The sequence below is a fragment of the Lacerta agilis genome, chromosome 18, assembly GCF_009819535.1.
Source record: "Lacerta agilis isolate rLacAgi1 chromosome 18, rLacAgi1.pri, whole genome shotgun sequence".
Classification (NCBI taxonomy): Eukaryota; Metazoa; Chordata; class Lepidosauria; order Squamata; family Lacertidae; genus Lacerta; species Lacerta agilis.
This window is the reverse complement of record NC_046329.1, coordinates 2,117,105-2,133,949: the sequence shown is the minus strand read 5'-3', so window position 1 is coordinate 2,133,949 and position 16,845 is coordinate 2,117,105. Positions and strand designations below refer to the sequence as shown.

Here is a 16,845-nt window from a genome sequence, read left to right as displayed (position 1 = left end):
ATTTCTTGCAAGAGTTAGGGAAGACTGCTTCTCAGAGCAGCACCAGGGGATTTCATAGAATTGTAGAGTTGGAAGGGACCCCCGAGGGTCATCTAGTCCCACCCCACCGCAGTGCAGGAACTCACACTGGGAAAAAGAGTCCCTCAATGGGAGCAGCAAATTATTTGGGGAAATGGGCAGAGAGATTGGCTTGTGGAGCGGAGAGGAGGCTTTCAGCGCTCTGCCGGGACTGCCAAATTTGGAGAGAATGACGGGAGAGGAAGAGCGGGGGGGGGGGGGGAGAGAAACATACTTGGCCACAAACCACAGGGACATCTGAACGGAAGTGACACAGGGGGACAGCAGCACAGGCAAGAGCAAAACTATAAATTTAAGAAGGATGTTGACAAGCTGGAAGGTGTGCAGAGGAGGGCCACCAAGATGATCAGGGGTCTGGAAACCAGACCTGATGAGGAATGGTTGAAGGCGCTGGAAAAGAGGAGGCTGAGAGGAGATTTGAGAGCCATCTTCAAATATCTGAAGGATTATCACATGGAAGAGGGAACAAGCTCTCCTTCCTTGGAGGTTTTGAAGCAGAGGTTGGGCGGCCTTCTGTCACGGATGCTTCGGCTGCACTGCAGGGGGTTGGACTGGATGACCCTTGGGGGTCCCTCCCAACTCTACAATTCTATGATTCTGATTCACTGCCCAAAATGAAAACTTGGGTCAGTCAGATGCCCTGATTCTGATCACGACGGGCACCAACGGCTAGAAGGAACGCAAGAAAGAAAGAACAAACGAAAGGACGAAAAGGATACGAAAATATAGTCATCCATGAACCGCTTCTTCAGATTTTCGACGATGGCGTCTTCGTTGATCTTGCTGAGGAGGACCATGTCGTCCACCCCGCTCTGCTTGACATTGTGGCTTTGCCAATGGAACCGCTCTTTGCTGCCCTGGGAAGATGAGAGAGAGAGAAGAAACCACAGTCAGGCCAGCAGGAGTGGATCTGGAGTTTGGATCTGTCCGTTTACACTTTCATTCAGCCTCTGACTGTTTTGTTATTTATTGTCATGGAATCGTAGAATCGCGGAGTTGGAAGGGGACCCCTGAGGGTCATCCAGTCCAACCCCCCCCCCCCCCCGCAATGCAGGAGATTCACAACACGAAAATGCAAAACAAGAACACAAAATACATAATAAGCAAGCAAACAAACAAAAGCAAAAGAACAACCCCCCTCCCACATTCCTCCGGTGAAAATAAGGACATTTCTCACTCCCCCCAAGTGACCCTCCTTGAGCCCCCATTTTTGGCATTTCCACCACTTCACCAATGGGGCGCGGCACACACAAACCCTGAGAAAACCCCTTAACCCCTATTTTATTTTTTAATAGCAATTTTTTATTAAATTCTCCAAAGTTTAACATATATATACTTCAGTACGTAATAAATTTGTCTTTTTCCAACTTCCCACCCCTTTCCCTCCCCCTCTGCTGCACAATACCTTCCAATTCTTATGCCACCGACTTCAATAATTGCTTCTTGTTGCTCATATTTCAAATCCTGCTTGCCTATTCTATTCTATTCTATTCTATTCTATTCTATTCTATTCTGTATCAACACACATCGATAATAGCTTTTAGAAAGGTGCAATATCAGACATGGACGCACAAAGCATTTCTTAGAGTAAAGAAAGCACGGCTCCTTCTGCTCCGCTCCCCCTTTCTTCCTGCCCAGGTTTGCCTTGCCCGCACTGCAGGGCTAGCGTGTCTCAGGGGCTTGGCCTTGGTGGTGGCAGCCCCTCCTCTACTTGGCCGGTTCTGCGGCTGCCCAGGGAGACTGACAGCAGCAGCGGCCAAGGAGAGGCCACGGGATGCTCCCTCGCAGCTGCCATTGGGCCATTCTGGGATCCAATCAGAAGCCGGGGCGGCGTTCGTAATTCCAGGACTGTCTGCAGACCCCACCCCCCCAGGTGTCCCTCTTTTCCAGGGACAGTCCCGGATTTACAGAAGCTGTCCCGGTTTCCGATTTGATAACGGAATGTCCCGCTTTTTACTTAGGACCGTCCCTGTTTTCATTGGAGAAATGTTGGAGGGTAGGAGATCGGCAACAGTTAGAAGACATTGAAGACAGCACTGGGTAGGGAAGTTTATGGAATAGCATGTCTCCATTTTCTTCGGAAAAATGTTGGAAGGTATGTACAGTCCCTGGAACACCAGGACGCTTGGAGGGTATGCAAACACAGCGAAAAGGCCCTGGATAGTTTGATCAGCCAAAGGCCTGGTTATAGAGAAACGTTTTTGCCTGGCGCCGAAATATATGTCATGGGGGAGCGCATTCCAGCAACGGGGAGCCACCGCAGAAAAGGTCCTGTTCTCGTGTTGTCACCCTTCAGACCTCACGGGAGGCGGCACACAAAGAAGGGCCTCAGAGGATGATCTCAGGGTCTGGGGCGGTTTATTTGGGGAGAGGCGGTGCTGGAGGTATTGCAGTGCTCTGTGCAGCGGGCTCATTCCTCAACACGGATCTCTTGATCTTCCATCCAGTCAGAGATGAAGGGAACATTCTGCATCGGCAAAAAACGCTCTCCAGGAGGGCATGCAGCAGAGCTATTGAGGGCCATGGCTTGGGACAAGGGTTGTGGCTTGCGGGGAGTTCTGAGGGCCAGGCAAAGAGGTCCCTGGGGCCGCATTCAGTGTCTTCTCCACCCCCCACAGTAGTCGCGGACAGAAGTATTTCCGAAGGGGAAGTTTTAACTGTTCCTACATGCTGCTGATTGCTTAAGAGGCGGTTTAGATGCAGTGGGGCAATTTTGGAGATCTCGGCCTCTCGAGTCGTTCTGGTGCTTTTAAGATCGAGGGCTGAGATCCGACAAAGTCAGGCTCAAAATAGGCCCACTGGCATCGATGGAACGAGGCAGGCCTGCAGATTTTAACAATCTATAAATAAATTAATAAACAAACATTGCCCCCCTTGCCTATTTAAATATGTATTGTTGCTGAGCTGAAAATAAGATGGAGACCTTCCAGGGACAGGCTGAGACCAGAGAATTCGGGACTATGCTTGATCAAGAGGGAGGCAGGAAGAATTCATCTCTACCTCCTGCAGGATTCCCAAAACACAACTACCCTCTGAAATCTGTGCCTCTCTGAGTTTTAGGACCCCATTCTCCAGCCTCTCCCCTTCTGCAAATGTGTTCAGCAATTTGCATTGTTTTTTGGTGGTGGGGGTCAGTCTGGATGATGTCCCAGGTCCCTTCCAGTTCTTGAGATCCTGTAACTGTTTGGGGTGGGATGCATGAGAGCAAGCCCTTTGGCTCTTATCCCTCTGCATGACTTTTTCTGATTTCCATATGTGCCGGGAAGGGGGGGGGGTTTGCACATAGGCCAATTTGCTGGCGTTTGGGGATTTTTATAGAAAAAAGAATTTGCAAATGGGTGAGGAAATGTGGTGAGGTTGAGATGAAGAAAAAAACAGGAAGCCGAGACCACCCCCACCCCCCACCCGCTCCTGGCAGATCTGAGGGATTTCTGGAGATCCTCAGATCCGGCTGCTAAACTGAAAGGGCTCTCCTGCCTTCATTGAAACCCTCGTCTGCCCCCAAGGAATTTATTTTGGATGTAGTGATTTTTTAGTTATTGTGGATTGCTAACTTGTTGAGCAATCTCACTTGCAGATATTGGAAATGTTATATGTTCAGGAATATTATACGTTCAGGAACCAATGAGCAGCTAGCCAATGGTTAAGGATAATAAACAACAAAATATTGCAATAAGGTTAATTGCAAGGAATGTGAATTACAAATATCTGGGAAAACAATGCAGTGACGAGAGGAAATGATGGGCACATCGAGAACAGAGTGCGGGAAACCAATTTTTGGAAAAACTATGAAAATTGCTTTCATTTGTGGTTGATTTCCGATTTGGCAAAAAAGGGGGGCGGGGCAGGGGAGAAACCATAGTCTGCCCCTTCTTGGTGTGGTCACTGTTTGCAAAAGCATCCGTCATCCACATCCTCCAGATCTTATGCAGCACACAAAAAGGTCTCTTCCTCTGAGGTTTGGTTGCTGCGGCTTGGAGAGCTTCGGTTTGAAGGAAAGGGGAACTGAGGTAGCTGTGTTGTGAGTGTGTTTGTGTGTGTTGTGAAACCTCCGTCTCTTGCGTTTCCCAGGACATGGTTTCGAAAGGCGGCCAGAGAGGGTGGGGCAGACAATCAGCCCCAAAGCAGTGGGTTCCCCCCCCAAAATGGCATGTCCTGCGAATCACTAAGTCAACAGAGGGTTTCTCCGCTGCAACTCTGTATGAGTCTCCGTTCCAAGCCTGGCCTCCTTTGAATCAGCCCAACCCCGGGCACCACCGATGCCACCCATGGGTTTCCTGTGTCGCACGCCAGCTTCAGAGGCAGCCATGAGGCACACTTCCTGTGGTTGAAGTTAGAGGAGCAATCAAGGGCCTAGTCCTCAGCGAGGTGGCAAACCCGACACTGGGGAGTGCCGCTTCAGAGGCAGAACCTCCAAGTGTCCCTATTTTCCAGGGAGAGTCGTGCACTCACAGAAGCCATTCCGATTTCTGATTTGATCCTGGAATGTCCTGCCTTGTTTAGGATGTCCCTTTATACATTGAAAATATGTGGCAGTGCATTCTTGAGCCTGTGACGGAGGGGGGTGGATAAAACGAAAGTTTGGCAACCAAACCTCTGACCCAGCTCTCTCACAGAACCATAGAGTTGGACGGGGGCCCCAAGGTTATCTAGCTCAACCCCCTGACATCCAGGGATCTTTTGCCCAACGTCGAACCCACAACCCCGAGAGTCTCATGCTCTACTGACTGAGCTATCCAGCCAGGGGTAGCTCATCTCAGCTGCATTGATTTATCTCTTCATGTTAAGTTTTGAACATTTAAATGTATTAATTAATATTCTGGGCAATTTACAAACATTGCATTCCAGGGGTGGGCGGGGCCAGAGGGAAAAGTGGGCGGAGCAAACAGAAACACTACAATAATGTTTTAGGTAAAGGGTAAAGGGACCCCTGACCGTAGGTCTAGTGCGGACGGACTCTGGGGTTGTGGCGCTCACTCGCGTGTTACTGGCCGAGTGAGCCGGCGTACAGCTTCCGGGTCATGTGGCCAGCATGACTAAGCCGCTTCTGGTGAAACAGAGCAGCACACGAAACGCCGTTTACCTTCCCGCCAGAGGCGGTACCTATTATCTACTTGCACTTTGACGTACTTTTGAACTGCTAGGTGGGCAGGAGCTGGGGACCGAGCAAGGGAGCTCACCCGGTCCATTGGGGTATTCGAACCGCTGACCTTCTGATCAGCAAGCCCTAGGCTCTGTGGTTTAACCCACAGCGCCACCCGCGGTCCCTCCTCAATAATGTTTTAGCAGGTGCCAAAAAAGGGGGACAGGCGCCTGTTGTCAATAGGCAGGGAGTTCCAAAGACCAATTCTTACAAATGAGGTAGGGGTATTATGCGGCAGCTGTTGACATGGCACAGTTCTGCGATAGAAGAGGTCAAGGGGTATGGCAATCCCACAGGTTAGGGGTGGCTTAGTTTTGGGGATGGGCATGATCAATATTTATTTCTCTGAGTTTTATCTGTCCAGATTTAAGTCCTCCACCTTTCTGCATCGATGTGGATCCTCGTGAAATGCCTGTGCAAATTCACCAGAGCTTAGTGCCAACTTCTCCAAACATGCACATTTTCTGTAAAGCCGTTCCCCCATGTTATAGACATTCCCGTGCGCATCACATTCCCTTGTCATTATACAGATTTTGGGAGTTGGATCGCTGCATCACAAAATTCAGAAACGTGCAAATTTTGAACGATCGCTGCGAATTTCGGTCTTGCAAAGAAGTGTAGGTCTGCATTAAGCGAACCAAATCAAATTCCTCCTCTTCCCCTGTCCTCCTTTGGGTGCCGGGCTCTCTTCAGTCCTCGGCACATTTAAAAATACGAACACAAGAAGAGAAGCAGCATCAGGTCCTCAAAAGGAAGCCCATAAGCAAGAGCAAGTGTCACAGCTTCCCAAAGTAACCTCTCCAAATTATGTTTCCCCCCACCTACCCTCCTGCATTGATGGGTCTCTATCCTCCTCTTCTGACCTCTCCATTCTGTTTTCACACCTCCCACCCAGCTGCCAGTTTTCTTCCAGCCTCTCAGACTGTTCACACCCCATGCTATTAAGTTATTATGGGACTGTTTCGGTGTTTCCGGCCTCCCACACCCCCCCTTAAGATCTTTTGCCTATCTGCAAACCTCAGGGGTTACTCACAGTTTACTGATATTCCTGCCTTAGAATCATGAAATTGTAAAGTTGGGAGGGACCTCCAAGGGTCATCCAGTCCAACCCCCTGCAATGCAGGAATCCTGCCCACGGCCATCCCTGGGTGGGCTTAAACCCCCAGCCTCCTGGTTCACAACAAACGCATTGACCCATTTGAGACGTTTTCTCCCTGTGAGTGTAAAGATGAGGCAAATTGACCCACTATCTCTCTCTCTCTCTCTCTCTCTCAGATCAATCCATGCACACAGAAAGCTAGCATGCAAGGAGAAGGTTGGCATGCTAGTTTTCTGGAGTGCAGTAGAAGCATTCCATTGCTACAGTCTCATGTGCTACAACCCTGGCACGGGAATAGCCATTTGCCGCAGAATTCACAAAGAATTCAAAATGAATAAAATAAAATATTCCCTGCCCGCTGACCCCTCTTATGGTTTTGGCAGATCTTTGGAGTGTTAAGTATTAAATCTGATCATCTCTCTGCAGATCTCAGTTTCTGCTGTTCTCAGGTGGTTCTTTCTGTTACACTTTCAGTTCTGACTAAATGTCAGGAAGAACTTTCTGACAGTCAGAGCCATTCAACAGTGGAACGGGCTACCTAGGAAGGTGGTGGACTCTCCTTGCTGTTTCCAAACAGAAGTTGGATGGGCATCCGCCAGGGATTCTTTAGCTGCATTTCCTGCATTGCAGGGGGTTGGACTGGATGACCCTTGGGGGTCCCCTTCCAACTCTACCCTTCTATGCTTCTATGACTTGGAGCTTTCAAAAAAAAGGTCAATGGTGGTTTAATTGTTATGTTGGTATTAGAACCTTACAGCAAAGCATTGTTTGACATATAAACTGGCATTCTATGGCACAATGGAAGTGTAAAATTCCTGAAGGCTGTCAAAGCCGCTACTTCTCAATTTTGCAATGTATGGATCGTTTTGTAAGCAGAAAACGAAACCTTCAGAAGCACAGGAATAGCACCTCATCTAACCTTGGGGAAGGGGACATTATTCTGTTGCTTTTCTTTTTCTTTTGATTATGTCTTTTGTGTTTTTTATATTGTGTTTTTTGTGTTGCAACTGCCCTGAGACCTGCGGGGAATAGGGACGTACACACACAACAACAACAACATATAAAATTTTATTTCTAATTGAACTCAATTAAGAATCTGAGGCCGATGGAATTATTTGTGTTTATGGATAGCTGTTCAGTGGAAAAGCAGGACAGAAGACTTATAGTAACCACCTAAATACCTACATACAGATGCTTCACTTCCCTGTTGTTTTGAAGCTGCAAAGCTCAGCCCCATGCGTGCTTACTCAGAAGTAGAATCATAGAATCACAGAGTTGGAAGAGACCACCAGGGCCATCCAGTCCACCCCCTGCCAAGCAGGAAACCCATCAAAGCATCCTGACAGATGGCTGTCAAGCCTCCGCTTCAAGACCTCCAAAGAAGGAGACTCCACCACACTCCTTGGCAGCAAATCCCACTGCCGAACAGCTCTCACTGTCAGGAAGTTCTTCCTAATGTTTAGGTGGAATCTTCTTTCTTGTAGTTTGAATCCATTGATCCGTGTTCGCTTCTCTGGAGCAGCAGAAAACAACCTTTCTCCCTCTAGATGACATCCTTTGATATATTTGAACATGGCTATCATATCACCCCTTAACCTTCTCTTCTCCAGGCTAAACATACCCAGCTCCCTAAGCCGTTCCTCATAAGGCATCGTTTCCAGGCTTGGACCATTTTGGTTGCCCTCCTCTGGACACCTTCCATCTTGTCAGTATCCTTCTTGAACTGTGGTGCCCAGAATGGACACAGTATTCCAGGTGAGGTCTGACCAGAGCAGAATACAGTGGTACTATTACTTCCCTTGATCTAGATGCTATACTCCTATTGATGCAGCCCAGAATTGCATTGGCTTTTTTAGCTGCTGCACCACACTGTTGATCATGATGCAGCAGCTAAAAAAGCCAATGCAATTCTGGGCTGCATCAATTTATTAAACGCTGCTGTGCCCACTGTGGCTTACTCCAGATAAATATGCAGAGCAGCACTGAGCGGCGAACTTTCTTCCAACCCGAGGGCCACATCTCCTCCTGTGAAAATTTCTGGGAGCCACCAATCAGATGTGGGCGGGACGAGAAGCAAAAGTGGGCGGGGCACCAGAGGTAAGCCCCGCCTCCTCGCAATAGCCAAGTTTCCACACACCCTCTCTGTCTATCCTCCACCCAGGTGAGTGAAAGACAAGACTGGAGTATGAAAACACATTCCTAGCCTGGGGGAAATGCTCAGGGAGGGAGCGCGGCCTGGAGAGAGAGGGTTTGCGGCCTCAGCACATTTCTGAGGGCCAGACAGAGATGCGTGGAGGGCCACACCCAGACACAAGGGGTCTAAATTGAAGCTAAATTGAAGCAGGTGCTACTTAGGTAGGTTTAGAAAAGACAAAGCAAAATGTGAAAATAGGAACTCCCTATTCAGTAACAACAACAACAACAACAACAATCATAGAATCACAGAGTTGGAAGGGACCACGAAGGTCATCTCGTCCCCCCTTCAAGGCAGGAACCTTTTTGCCCAACGTGGGGCTCGAACCCATGACCCTGAGATGCATACTCTCCAACATTTCTCTCATCAAAATAGAGACTCTGGGCGGCTTCCAACATATGTAAAAACGTAATAAAAACACTAAACATTTAAAAACTGCCTTCAGATGTCTTCTAACGGTTGCATAGCTACTTATCTCCTTGGCTTGGGGATGGCACAAATCCAGACCCTCTAACATTTCTCCGATGAAAACAGGGACGTCCTAAGGAAAAGCGGGAGATTCCAGGATCAAATAAAAAAATCAGGACGGCTTCTGTAAATGCAGGGCTGTCCCTGGAAAACAGGGACACTTGGAGGGTGAATGCCTGGATAGCTCCGTTGGTAAGAGCTTGGTGCTGACAATGCCAAGGTCGCAGGTTCAATCCCCGTATGGGACAGCTGGATGATCTTCAGGGTCCCTTCCAACTCTACGGTTCTATGGTCTGACTTCATTTCCTGGTGATGCTAACCTTCCACAGCAATTAATGCCACCCAAAGTGGCCTTTTTTGGGGGGGGGGGCTGCAGCGGCGAAGGTGCTGAGATTCCTCTCGGATGCCTGTGACAAGAACTACAATCCCCATTTCCCAGCCTGGAAAGAGAGAGTGGTTGTTAAGCCTCACAGGCTCCAGGAAGTTCTCGAGCAGGACGCAAAGGCAGCAAACAATCCCTTGTTCCTAGTCACCAAAATCTAGTACTTCAAGGTAGACTGCCTTTGCACAGGGAGGCTCCAAGTTGCTGTCAAGGTGAAGCTCTGTTAAGGAGAGCTCTGCTGGGTCAGACCAAAGGCCTGCCAAGTCCAGTGGCCAATCAGACTCATGGGATCATAGAATCGTAGAACTGTACAGTCGGAAGGGACCCCCCAATCTCAGCAGGAATTTCAGCCAAAGAGATTCTCCCCTCAATCCCAAGCCGGGTGTGAATGAATGAGGTTAATCCTGAGACACGGTGATTGCGAACTCTCCTGCTCCTCTTTTTGGGTTCTTTGAGGTAGACTTCCTTAGATCATGGAGGTTCCATTACACCAATAGCTATCGAGAGATCTTTCCTTCCCCGAATCGCTGCAGTCTAGTGGACATTACCACATCTCCTGGCAGGGAATCCTGTCAGTTAGGGCGGGATTTCCCCCCAGCTTGTGGGTGCCTCGTGGGCACTTTGGGTCATGAGGCAGGGCTGGTGATGATCCCGGCTTGTGGGGAGAGTCATGAGGGCTGGAGGACTTCATTCAATCTTCGGATTATCCACTCACTGCCCACTTTCGCAGTGGGTACGGTACACGATGCAGAACTTGCACGACTGGTCTGAGATCCTGGCCTGACACTACTGCTAAGTTTGTTCATTCTGAATCGATTGTTTTGAATCTCCCGATGGGCGAGGGATGCCCACAGGGTTTGAGGATCACAGGAGAGGGAGAACAAAAAGTTATTTCAAGCCACTTTCTCCCTACTCCAGAGTGGCTGGGGAAGCTCAGCCAGATGGGCGGGGTACAAATAATAAATTATTATTATTACTACTAGACGTATTTTAAACTGTGTTCTAGCTTCAGTGTGGCTATGCCCCAGATATACATCTTGAACATGGACCCAAATGTGCCAGCTTGGAGCTGAATGTGGGGATTTACTCTGTCTTTAATGAGCAAACAGAACGTCAGGATAAAGGCAGGTCTCGGTGGCTGAATCCTAGTATCCCCCAAGGATCATTCTAGTCCAACCCCCCTGCAATGCAGGAATATGCAGCTGTACCATATTCAACATACAGTGAAAACAGCATCAAGCAGAATCTGCCCTTTCAAGTAGCTTGAAACAGGGCTTCTCCCTCAGATCGTTCAAAGGGTTGTATTGAGTCACCGTTAGCCACAGAGTAGACCCTCTGAAAGTGAGTGGCATGACTAACTTAGGCCTGTGACTCTGAACGTGTCTACTCTGAGTAAAAACCCAGCAAGAGCAACTGATGGATGCCAGACAGAGTGGCAGGGGAGTGAGAAACAGCAGAAAGTGGTTCTCTCTCACGCACTCCTCATGGACCTCACAAGGACTAGCCACTTGAGCTGCCCAGCACCTTCTTATGCCCGAAACACATGCAATTGAAGTTACAGCCCAGCACTTCCGCAAGTTGCTTTTGGGAAGGCTGCAAGCAAGGCCTGCTGGGTTAGGCGTCTCCTTGGACAGGGAAGCTTAATTTTGCCTTTTTTATTTTTTAGCAAACCAAGCTGAAGAACCACCACCCACCCTGGATGACTCAGGAGGACCAAAATACACATGCATCTGAATTGCACATCCTTGCACAAAAAAACAGAAGCAACACACCAGACACAGAAGTGGCAAAATTCATTTTTGCCTGGGTAAGTACAACTTGGTGGGACGGGGTGGCACTGTGGGTTAAACCACAGAGCCTAGGGCTTGCCGATCAGAAGGTTGGCGGTTCGAATCCCCGCGACGGGGTGAGCTCCCATTGCTCGGTCCCTGCTCCTGCCAACCTAGGAGTTCAAAAGCACGTCAAGTGCAAGTAGATAATTAGGTACCGCTCCAGCGGGAAGGTAAATGGCCTTTCTGTGCGCTGCTCTGGTTCGCCAGAAGCAGCTTAGTCATGCTGGCCACATGACCCAGAAGCTGTACGCCAGCTCCCTCGGCTAATAAGTGAGATGAGTGCCGATACCCAGAGTCATCCACAACTGGACCTAATGGTCAGGGGTCCCTTTACCTTTAAGTACAACTTAATCCATCAACTCTGAATACACACAAACACACAAATTATAACGGTGCCGCCTATTTTATCTGAACTAAGTCCCCTTGATTCCCCCCATCAATTGAGTTTTTGAGTAAGCATGCTGAGGACTAGAACTTTTATTTCCCTCCCCAAATTCTCATGTCAAGTGGATGCCAAGTGGTAACTTTCCTTCAAGCAACCTCAGCGGACTAAGCAACAAGTGGCAAGCAATTCGTCAGGGAATTTGGGGGTGTGGGGGACTTACCCCCGCTGAACCCCCCTCTCTGGTACTCGGCCCATTTTTCCTTTTTGAGCAGTGCAAGCTGGGTGGTGAACCGGTTCCCGAAACAGGACGCCACAGCTCACCTTGCCACCCTGCAGCACAGACTTACCATGATCTGTGTTGTGCCCACTCTCCAGATTGGTGCCGAGACCCCCTCGCCCCCGAGATGGGTCACTGAGGTTCTCTGTGGGTCATAGATGCATTCCTGGCAGGGCAAGGAGCAAGCGGGGAGAGATCTCTCAGCGGTGAGCTTCAGAGCTGTGCAGGCAGCAAGAGAGAAGTGGAAGCTCACCAGTGTCGGAGCAAGTTCCTCTATCCGGCCCTCCCCGCCTTAATCTCCCCCTTACTTCCTCCTTCAGAGTTGTGCAGGTAACAGGCCTCAGAGAAGAGTCAGCGCAAAACCTGCACTTTTATTCAGAATGACACTCTCGAACCCAGGGCCGGAATAGAATCGTAGAATTGGAAGGGACCCCAAGGGTCATCTAGTCCAACCCCCTGCAATGCAGGAATCTCGGATGAAGCCTAGTTAATAGTTAATAGATCCCCCTCCTCCAAGTTTCCTGTTTCCAGAGGGGGGGTCAAATTTTTAAAGAAAACTACACACACAGACACAGGCCTGGAAATGAGGCCAGATGAAGAACGATGACGGAATTGGGTATGTTTAGCCTGGAAAGAGGAGACTGAGAGGAGATATGAGAGCCATCTTCAAATATCTTAGGGCTGTCACTTGGAAGAGGGAACAAGCTTGTTTTCTCCTGCTCTGGACTCGAACCCATGGTTTCAAGTTACAAGAATGGAGATTCCGACTAAACATCAGGAATAGCTTTCTGACAGCAAGAGCCATTTGACAGTGGAAGTCTCCCTTGGGGGTGGGGGGTGGTGGATTCTCTTCCTTGGAGGTTGTGAAGCAGAGGCTGGATAGCCATCTTTCATGGATACTTGAGCTGAGATTCCTGCATTGCAGGGGTTGGACTAGATGACCCTCGGGGGTACCCCAACTCCACAGTTGTATGACTCTACGATTCTGTGAAAATCCTCTTTCCAGTGTTGTGGAGTGAGATGGTGGCTCCAACCGCAATGAATCATAATCATAAAATTAAGGGCCAATGCAACCTGAACCTCTAGGTTAGAATGACTTTTGTCAAACCGGGTTCTGAAAGTTACTTAGTGCCCCCGCACCAAGTTACCGGTTCAGAATGTGGCTCATTTCCTTAAATAAACATTAAAAATTGCTAATGTGACAGTGTAATGGCATGGTCTGAACCACAGTGAATTGAGACGATGTACAAATAATTACATGAAAAGAAGGGTCAGAATGACCCTGTTTGGAACAGTTACCAGAACAGAAAACAAACAACAACCTAACAAACTAACAGAGATGTGATGGAAAGTTGGGGTCTTTAAACCCAGTAAATTATAAGAACATAAGTTTGCAATGAAGAATATTTTTTGTTTGTGTGTGCCTAAAATTTCTGTCCTCTTAAAAAGTGATGGAAAAAATAAGGGTGGATGAAGGATTAAGGATGCAATCTGCTTCAATTAAATTTTGTGTTTAAAAACCACACACCCCCATTAGAAATCAGTCTCTTGTTGCACCAGAGTTGGTGGCACTCACTGCGTGTGTGAATGTGACACGGAATGTACTGCTACCGGTGGGATTCCTGCCGTCCAGGCTCTGTGAGGGAAAGGAAAGTTGTCAGTTTGGCTGGGAATGAAACTTTACATGGGTGCTGACCGAGGAATGGGAAGAGGTCCCAGGAAGTCAAGGCACAAAGAGACAAGGTGTCCAGAGGCCAGGGTGAGAGAAGGACAGGGTTGTCAGACTGACATGAGGTACCAATTACTAGGTTTAAAATCCAGGGTTGTACCTAACTCAGCACAGAACAAACCTCAACTTCACCATGCCCATTAATGCCAATGGGTCTATTTCGGGTAGAACTAAACTAGGATAAAACCATATATTTTTACATCTCCCCAACTCCAACACCAGAATAGAGGCTAATTCATAATAACTCAGAACCAGGGGTGGTAGGTAGTTTTTTTATTGTAAAAATCATGCTGTAATTTCTCTCTCTCTCTTTCTCTCTCTCTCTCTCTCTCGCTCACTCTCATCGGCGGAGGAAACAGGATTTTAAACAACTTCTATAATAACAATATTATTAATACAATATATCTGTATATATTTATATATGAAATTGTGAAATCTGACCCTGCCCACCAGAGGGCGCTCTGAGCAGATGGAAGAAAACCAGCACCCCAACTCTCATCTAGGAAGGTCCCTTTGGGCGAAATGCGGATTTCCGTCTGCTTGTGTCCAGGACCCAAAGGAGAGCAAGTGACCAACGTTTTACTGGCAGCCAAAATCCAAAACTGTTGCTGGGTATCACCGAAGCTGAAATTTGAACTGGATTCAGTGAAATTTTGAGGGAATGGGAAACAGTTATGAGTAATACATTGTCCCAACTGGAGGAGTGAAATCCTGTAGGTCCCCTTAGACTTATCAGCCGGGTTGTGGGGTACTTTGTGGGGTGAGGGCGATCTCCAACCAGATGGGAGGAGGGAGAGGGTTTCCCATGTGAGATCCACAAAAGGGGCAAAGGTGAACCAACCAACTTCCTGGTGGCATAGCATGGGTTGCCAGTGCCCAGGGCAACCTGTGGAACATTAGCACTCCCCGAATCCCTTTCACCAGTCCTATATTGAATAAAGTCAACAAAAGACTCTGCCATGTTGACCTCCGCCTTTTCGATGTGCGCATCTCGACTCACTTGAGACCAGCACAGGTACAGCGGGACAGGGACTTGGTCAGGAGAGGGGATCTTTCAAAAGCTTGTGCAGAGGGCACCCTAGCAACCAGCTGCTACCCAAATCCTATCTCCATTGGGAGATTTGCTGTGTTAGCTGTTACTATTATTATTATTATTATTTTGAAATTCTGCACACCTAAGAATTTGTGCCACTGCAACTCCCCCACCCACTGTCTGATTTTGAATTTCTAATTTTGATTGCTCTGGAATTTGGCATGCTGCCTTGCACCTTCTTAAAAAGATAATTATGGAATCGAAATGTACGCAGCTTTTACTGTAGTTTCGAGTCTCCCAGGACAGGAAGGGACCTCCATAGGTTTGTGAGAAACCAGTGAGGTGAAAGAGTTCCCCCCTCAAAGCACCAATTTATCGTTCACGGTCCGCAAATTCAAAGGGAAGACCTGGAAGCATGCACTCCCAAATCTCAGTGGGGACATAAACAGTTTCTAAAATATCCTAGGATCTTCCCCCACTTGCAGGCTCTGATTTAGCCCCAAACCCCCGTGCTTCTGAAAACAAGAGGTCTGTGTCCAAATTCCTGGATCTTCCTCCTTTGCGACTTCGGACAACCCCAGACCTGGAGACGAGCAGGGAAGATCCTGTCGCCCGCTTGTTTCTCTTAAGCGAGCCTTGAGCATGCATGGTCCCAAAGGGATCACAAGGGATTTCCCCGAGGCCTTGCTGTATTCTTTTCTCTGCCATTCACCTGCAGGCTCGGGATCCCTGCCGGGCCCTGCCTCTGACTCCCAGTCCCAGACTCCTGTGCTACGTCTCCTCCGTGGGGCTCGCGATAGCCAACCCACTGAGTAGAGGAGAATTCTGGGGCTGGAAAAAATGAGGGGGGGGGATGCTGATGGGGCACTAGTGACTCGGGTGGGCTACTCCCACACCGTCGGGTGGGCAGGGCGATGGCCGGCACCCAGCTGTGATACTAAAATAAATAATAATGTCAGAGTTTCAAGTAATGCACTCCACAGCGCCTCGCCCAGGTCCTCCGCAGAAGGTGCGGAGATTCTTGCCTGCTCGTTGGCAGTCCTGGGGGAAGGGTGGGCGGTGGGGTGGGGAAGGGCACAGCCACCCCTTGACCCGAGCCTTTCCCCGATTTCCTTGAGGCGCCGAGAGCGTGCCCCCCCCCAGCCACCGCTGCCAGTTAACGCCCCTGGCAGGTTTTGCAGCACATCTGTCGGAAGTAAGGTCGGCTACAGAACTTGAACTTTAGCACCAAAGGGCAGTAGGCGACCTTGTTCACATCTTTGCATTCTGGAGAGGAGAAAATGGAGAAAAAGAGAATAGTGTGAGGTTTGTGGGTCAAGAGTAAGAGGGGACATGAAGAAGTTTACGAAATCATGTGCGGCGTGGTAGGAAGTGAAGTTTTTGCTCCCTCTCTTGTAACGCTAGAAACTTGTGGCGGTCAGATGAAGCCGAATGCCAGGAGATTCAGGGCAGATGAAAGAAAGGACTTCTTCAAGCAGCAGAGTTGAGGTGTGGAACTCACTGCCAGGTAGGCCAGGGGTTGGGATGGCTGGGCTAGGTATTTTGTTATGTACTGAGCTGAATCCTAGAACAATAGGATCCAGAATGCAGCAGTCCTGATTGGGTCCGCAGGAGCCACCCAATCAGCTCCAGGTGGAAGTGAATCAGCGGCTGATTGGCCTGCAGGAGCACCCAATCAGGCTCCTGGAATGAATGAATCCACACCCTGTTGGCCTACAGGAGTAGCCCCTGTATCCGCCAATCATGCAAGGCCCATTGTGTAAATAATGTATATATAGCAGACATTTTGGGGAAGATTCATTCTTCTTTGCTACTACAAGCTGAATAAGGAGCATGAAATTCACACACGACTCCAAGTATATTTCATATTTGTTGACTTCCAGGCCACAGGGTTCTAGCTGTAGAGATGTTCCTCAGGGCTCTCCGGACCCTTTGAGGAGCCTGGGCAGCTAAGGACGGTTTCTTTGGTGTTCAAGAAACGGGTGACAAGGCATCTTGCAGAAAGTGGTCCAGGGAGCAGGTCCACCTCCTTCTTGTCGCTGCCATCGTCAGAGGACTCTGCTCCCAAGCATTCCTCGTCTGGGACTTAGGCAGTTTATTTAGGTGAGACCCGAAGCCACCCCCCTCCCCTGCCTGGCTGGCCTTCTGTGGTCTACAGGTTCCGGCCCATGCCACGGGTGTAAGTCCCAACAACTGGCCCCCAAGACACCTCAAGTACGGACGTT

At 48.9% G+C, this 16,845-nt stretch overlaps 2 protein-coding genes across 2 annotated transcripts in view; both read right to left on the bottom strand.

Moving 5' to 3' along the window:
* The window catches only part of MYO1F (myosin IF), a 42,587-nt gene extending 30,463 nt beyond the window's left edge, over positions 1 to 12,124 (bottom strand). Inside the window, exons 1-2 of the mRNA XM_033136721.1 lie at positions 11,929 to 12,124; positions 798 to 935 (exon numbers count right to left, since the gene is read on the bottom strand). Coding sequence (XP_032992612.1) covers positions 798 to 935; positions 11,929 to 11,931 — 141 coding nt within the window. The 5' untranslated portion in view covers positions 11,932 to 12,124. The remainder of the gene's footprint in view (positions 1 to 797; positions 936 to 11,928) is intronic.
* A 3,331-nt stretch (positions 12,125 to 15,455) lies between these two features.
* LOC117039516 (A disintegrin and metalloproteinase with thrombospondin motifs 10-like) overlaps positions 15,456 to 16,845 on the bottom strand; it is a 30,361-nt gene continuing 28,971 nt past the window's right edge. The window contains 1 exon segment of the mRNA XM_033136652.1: positions 15,456 to 15,886. Coding sequence (XP_032992543.1) covers positions 15,777 to 15,886 — 110 coding nt within the window. The 3' untranslated portion in view covers positions 15,456 to 15,776.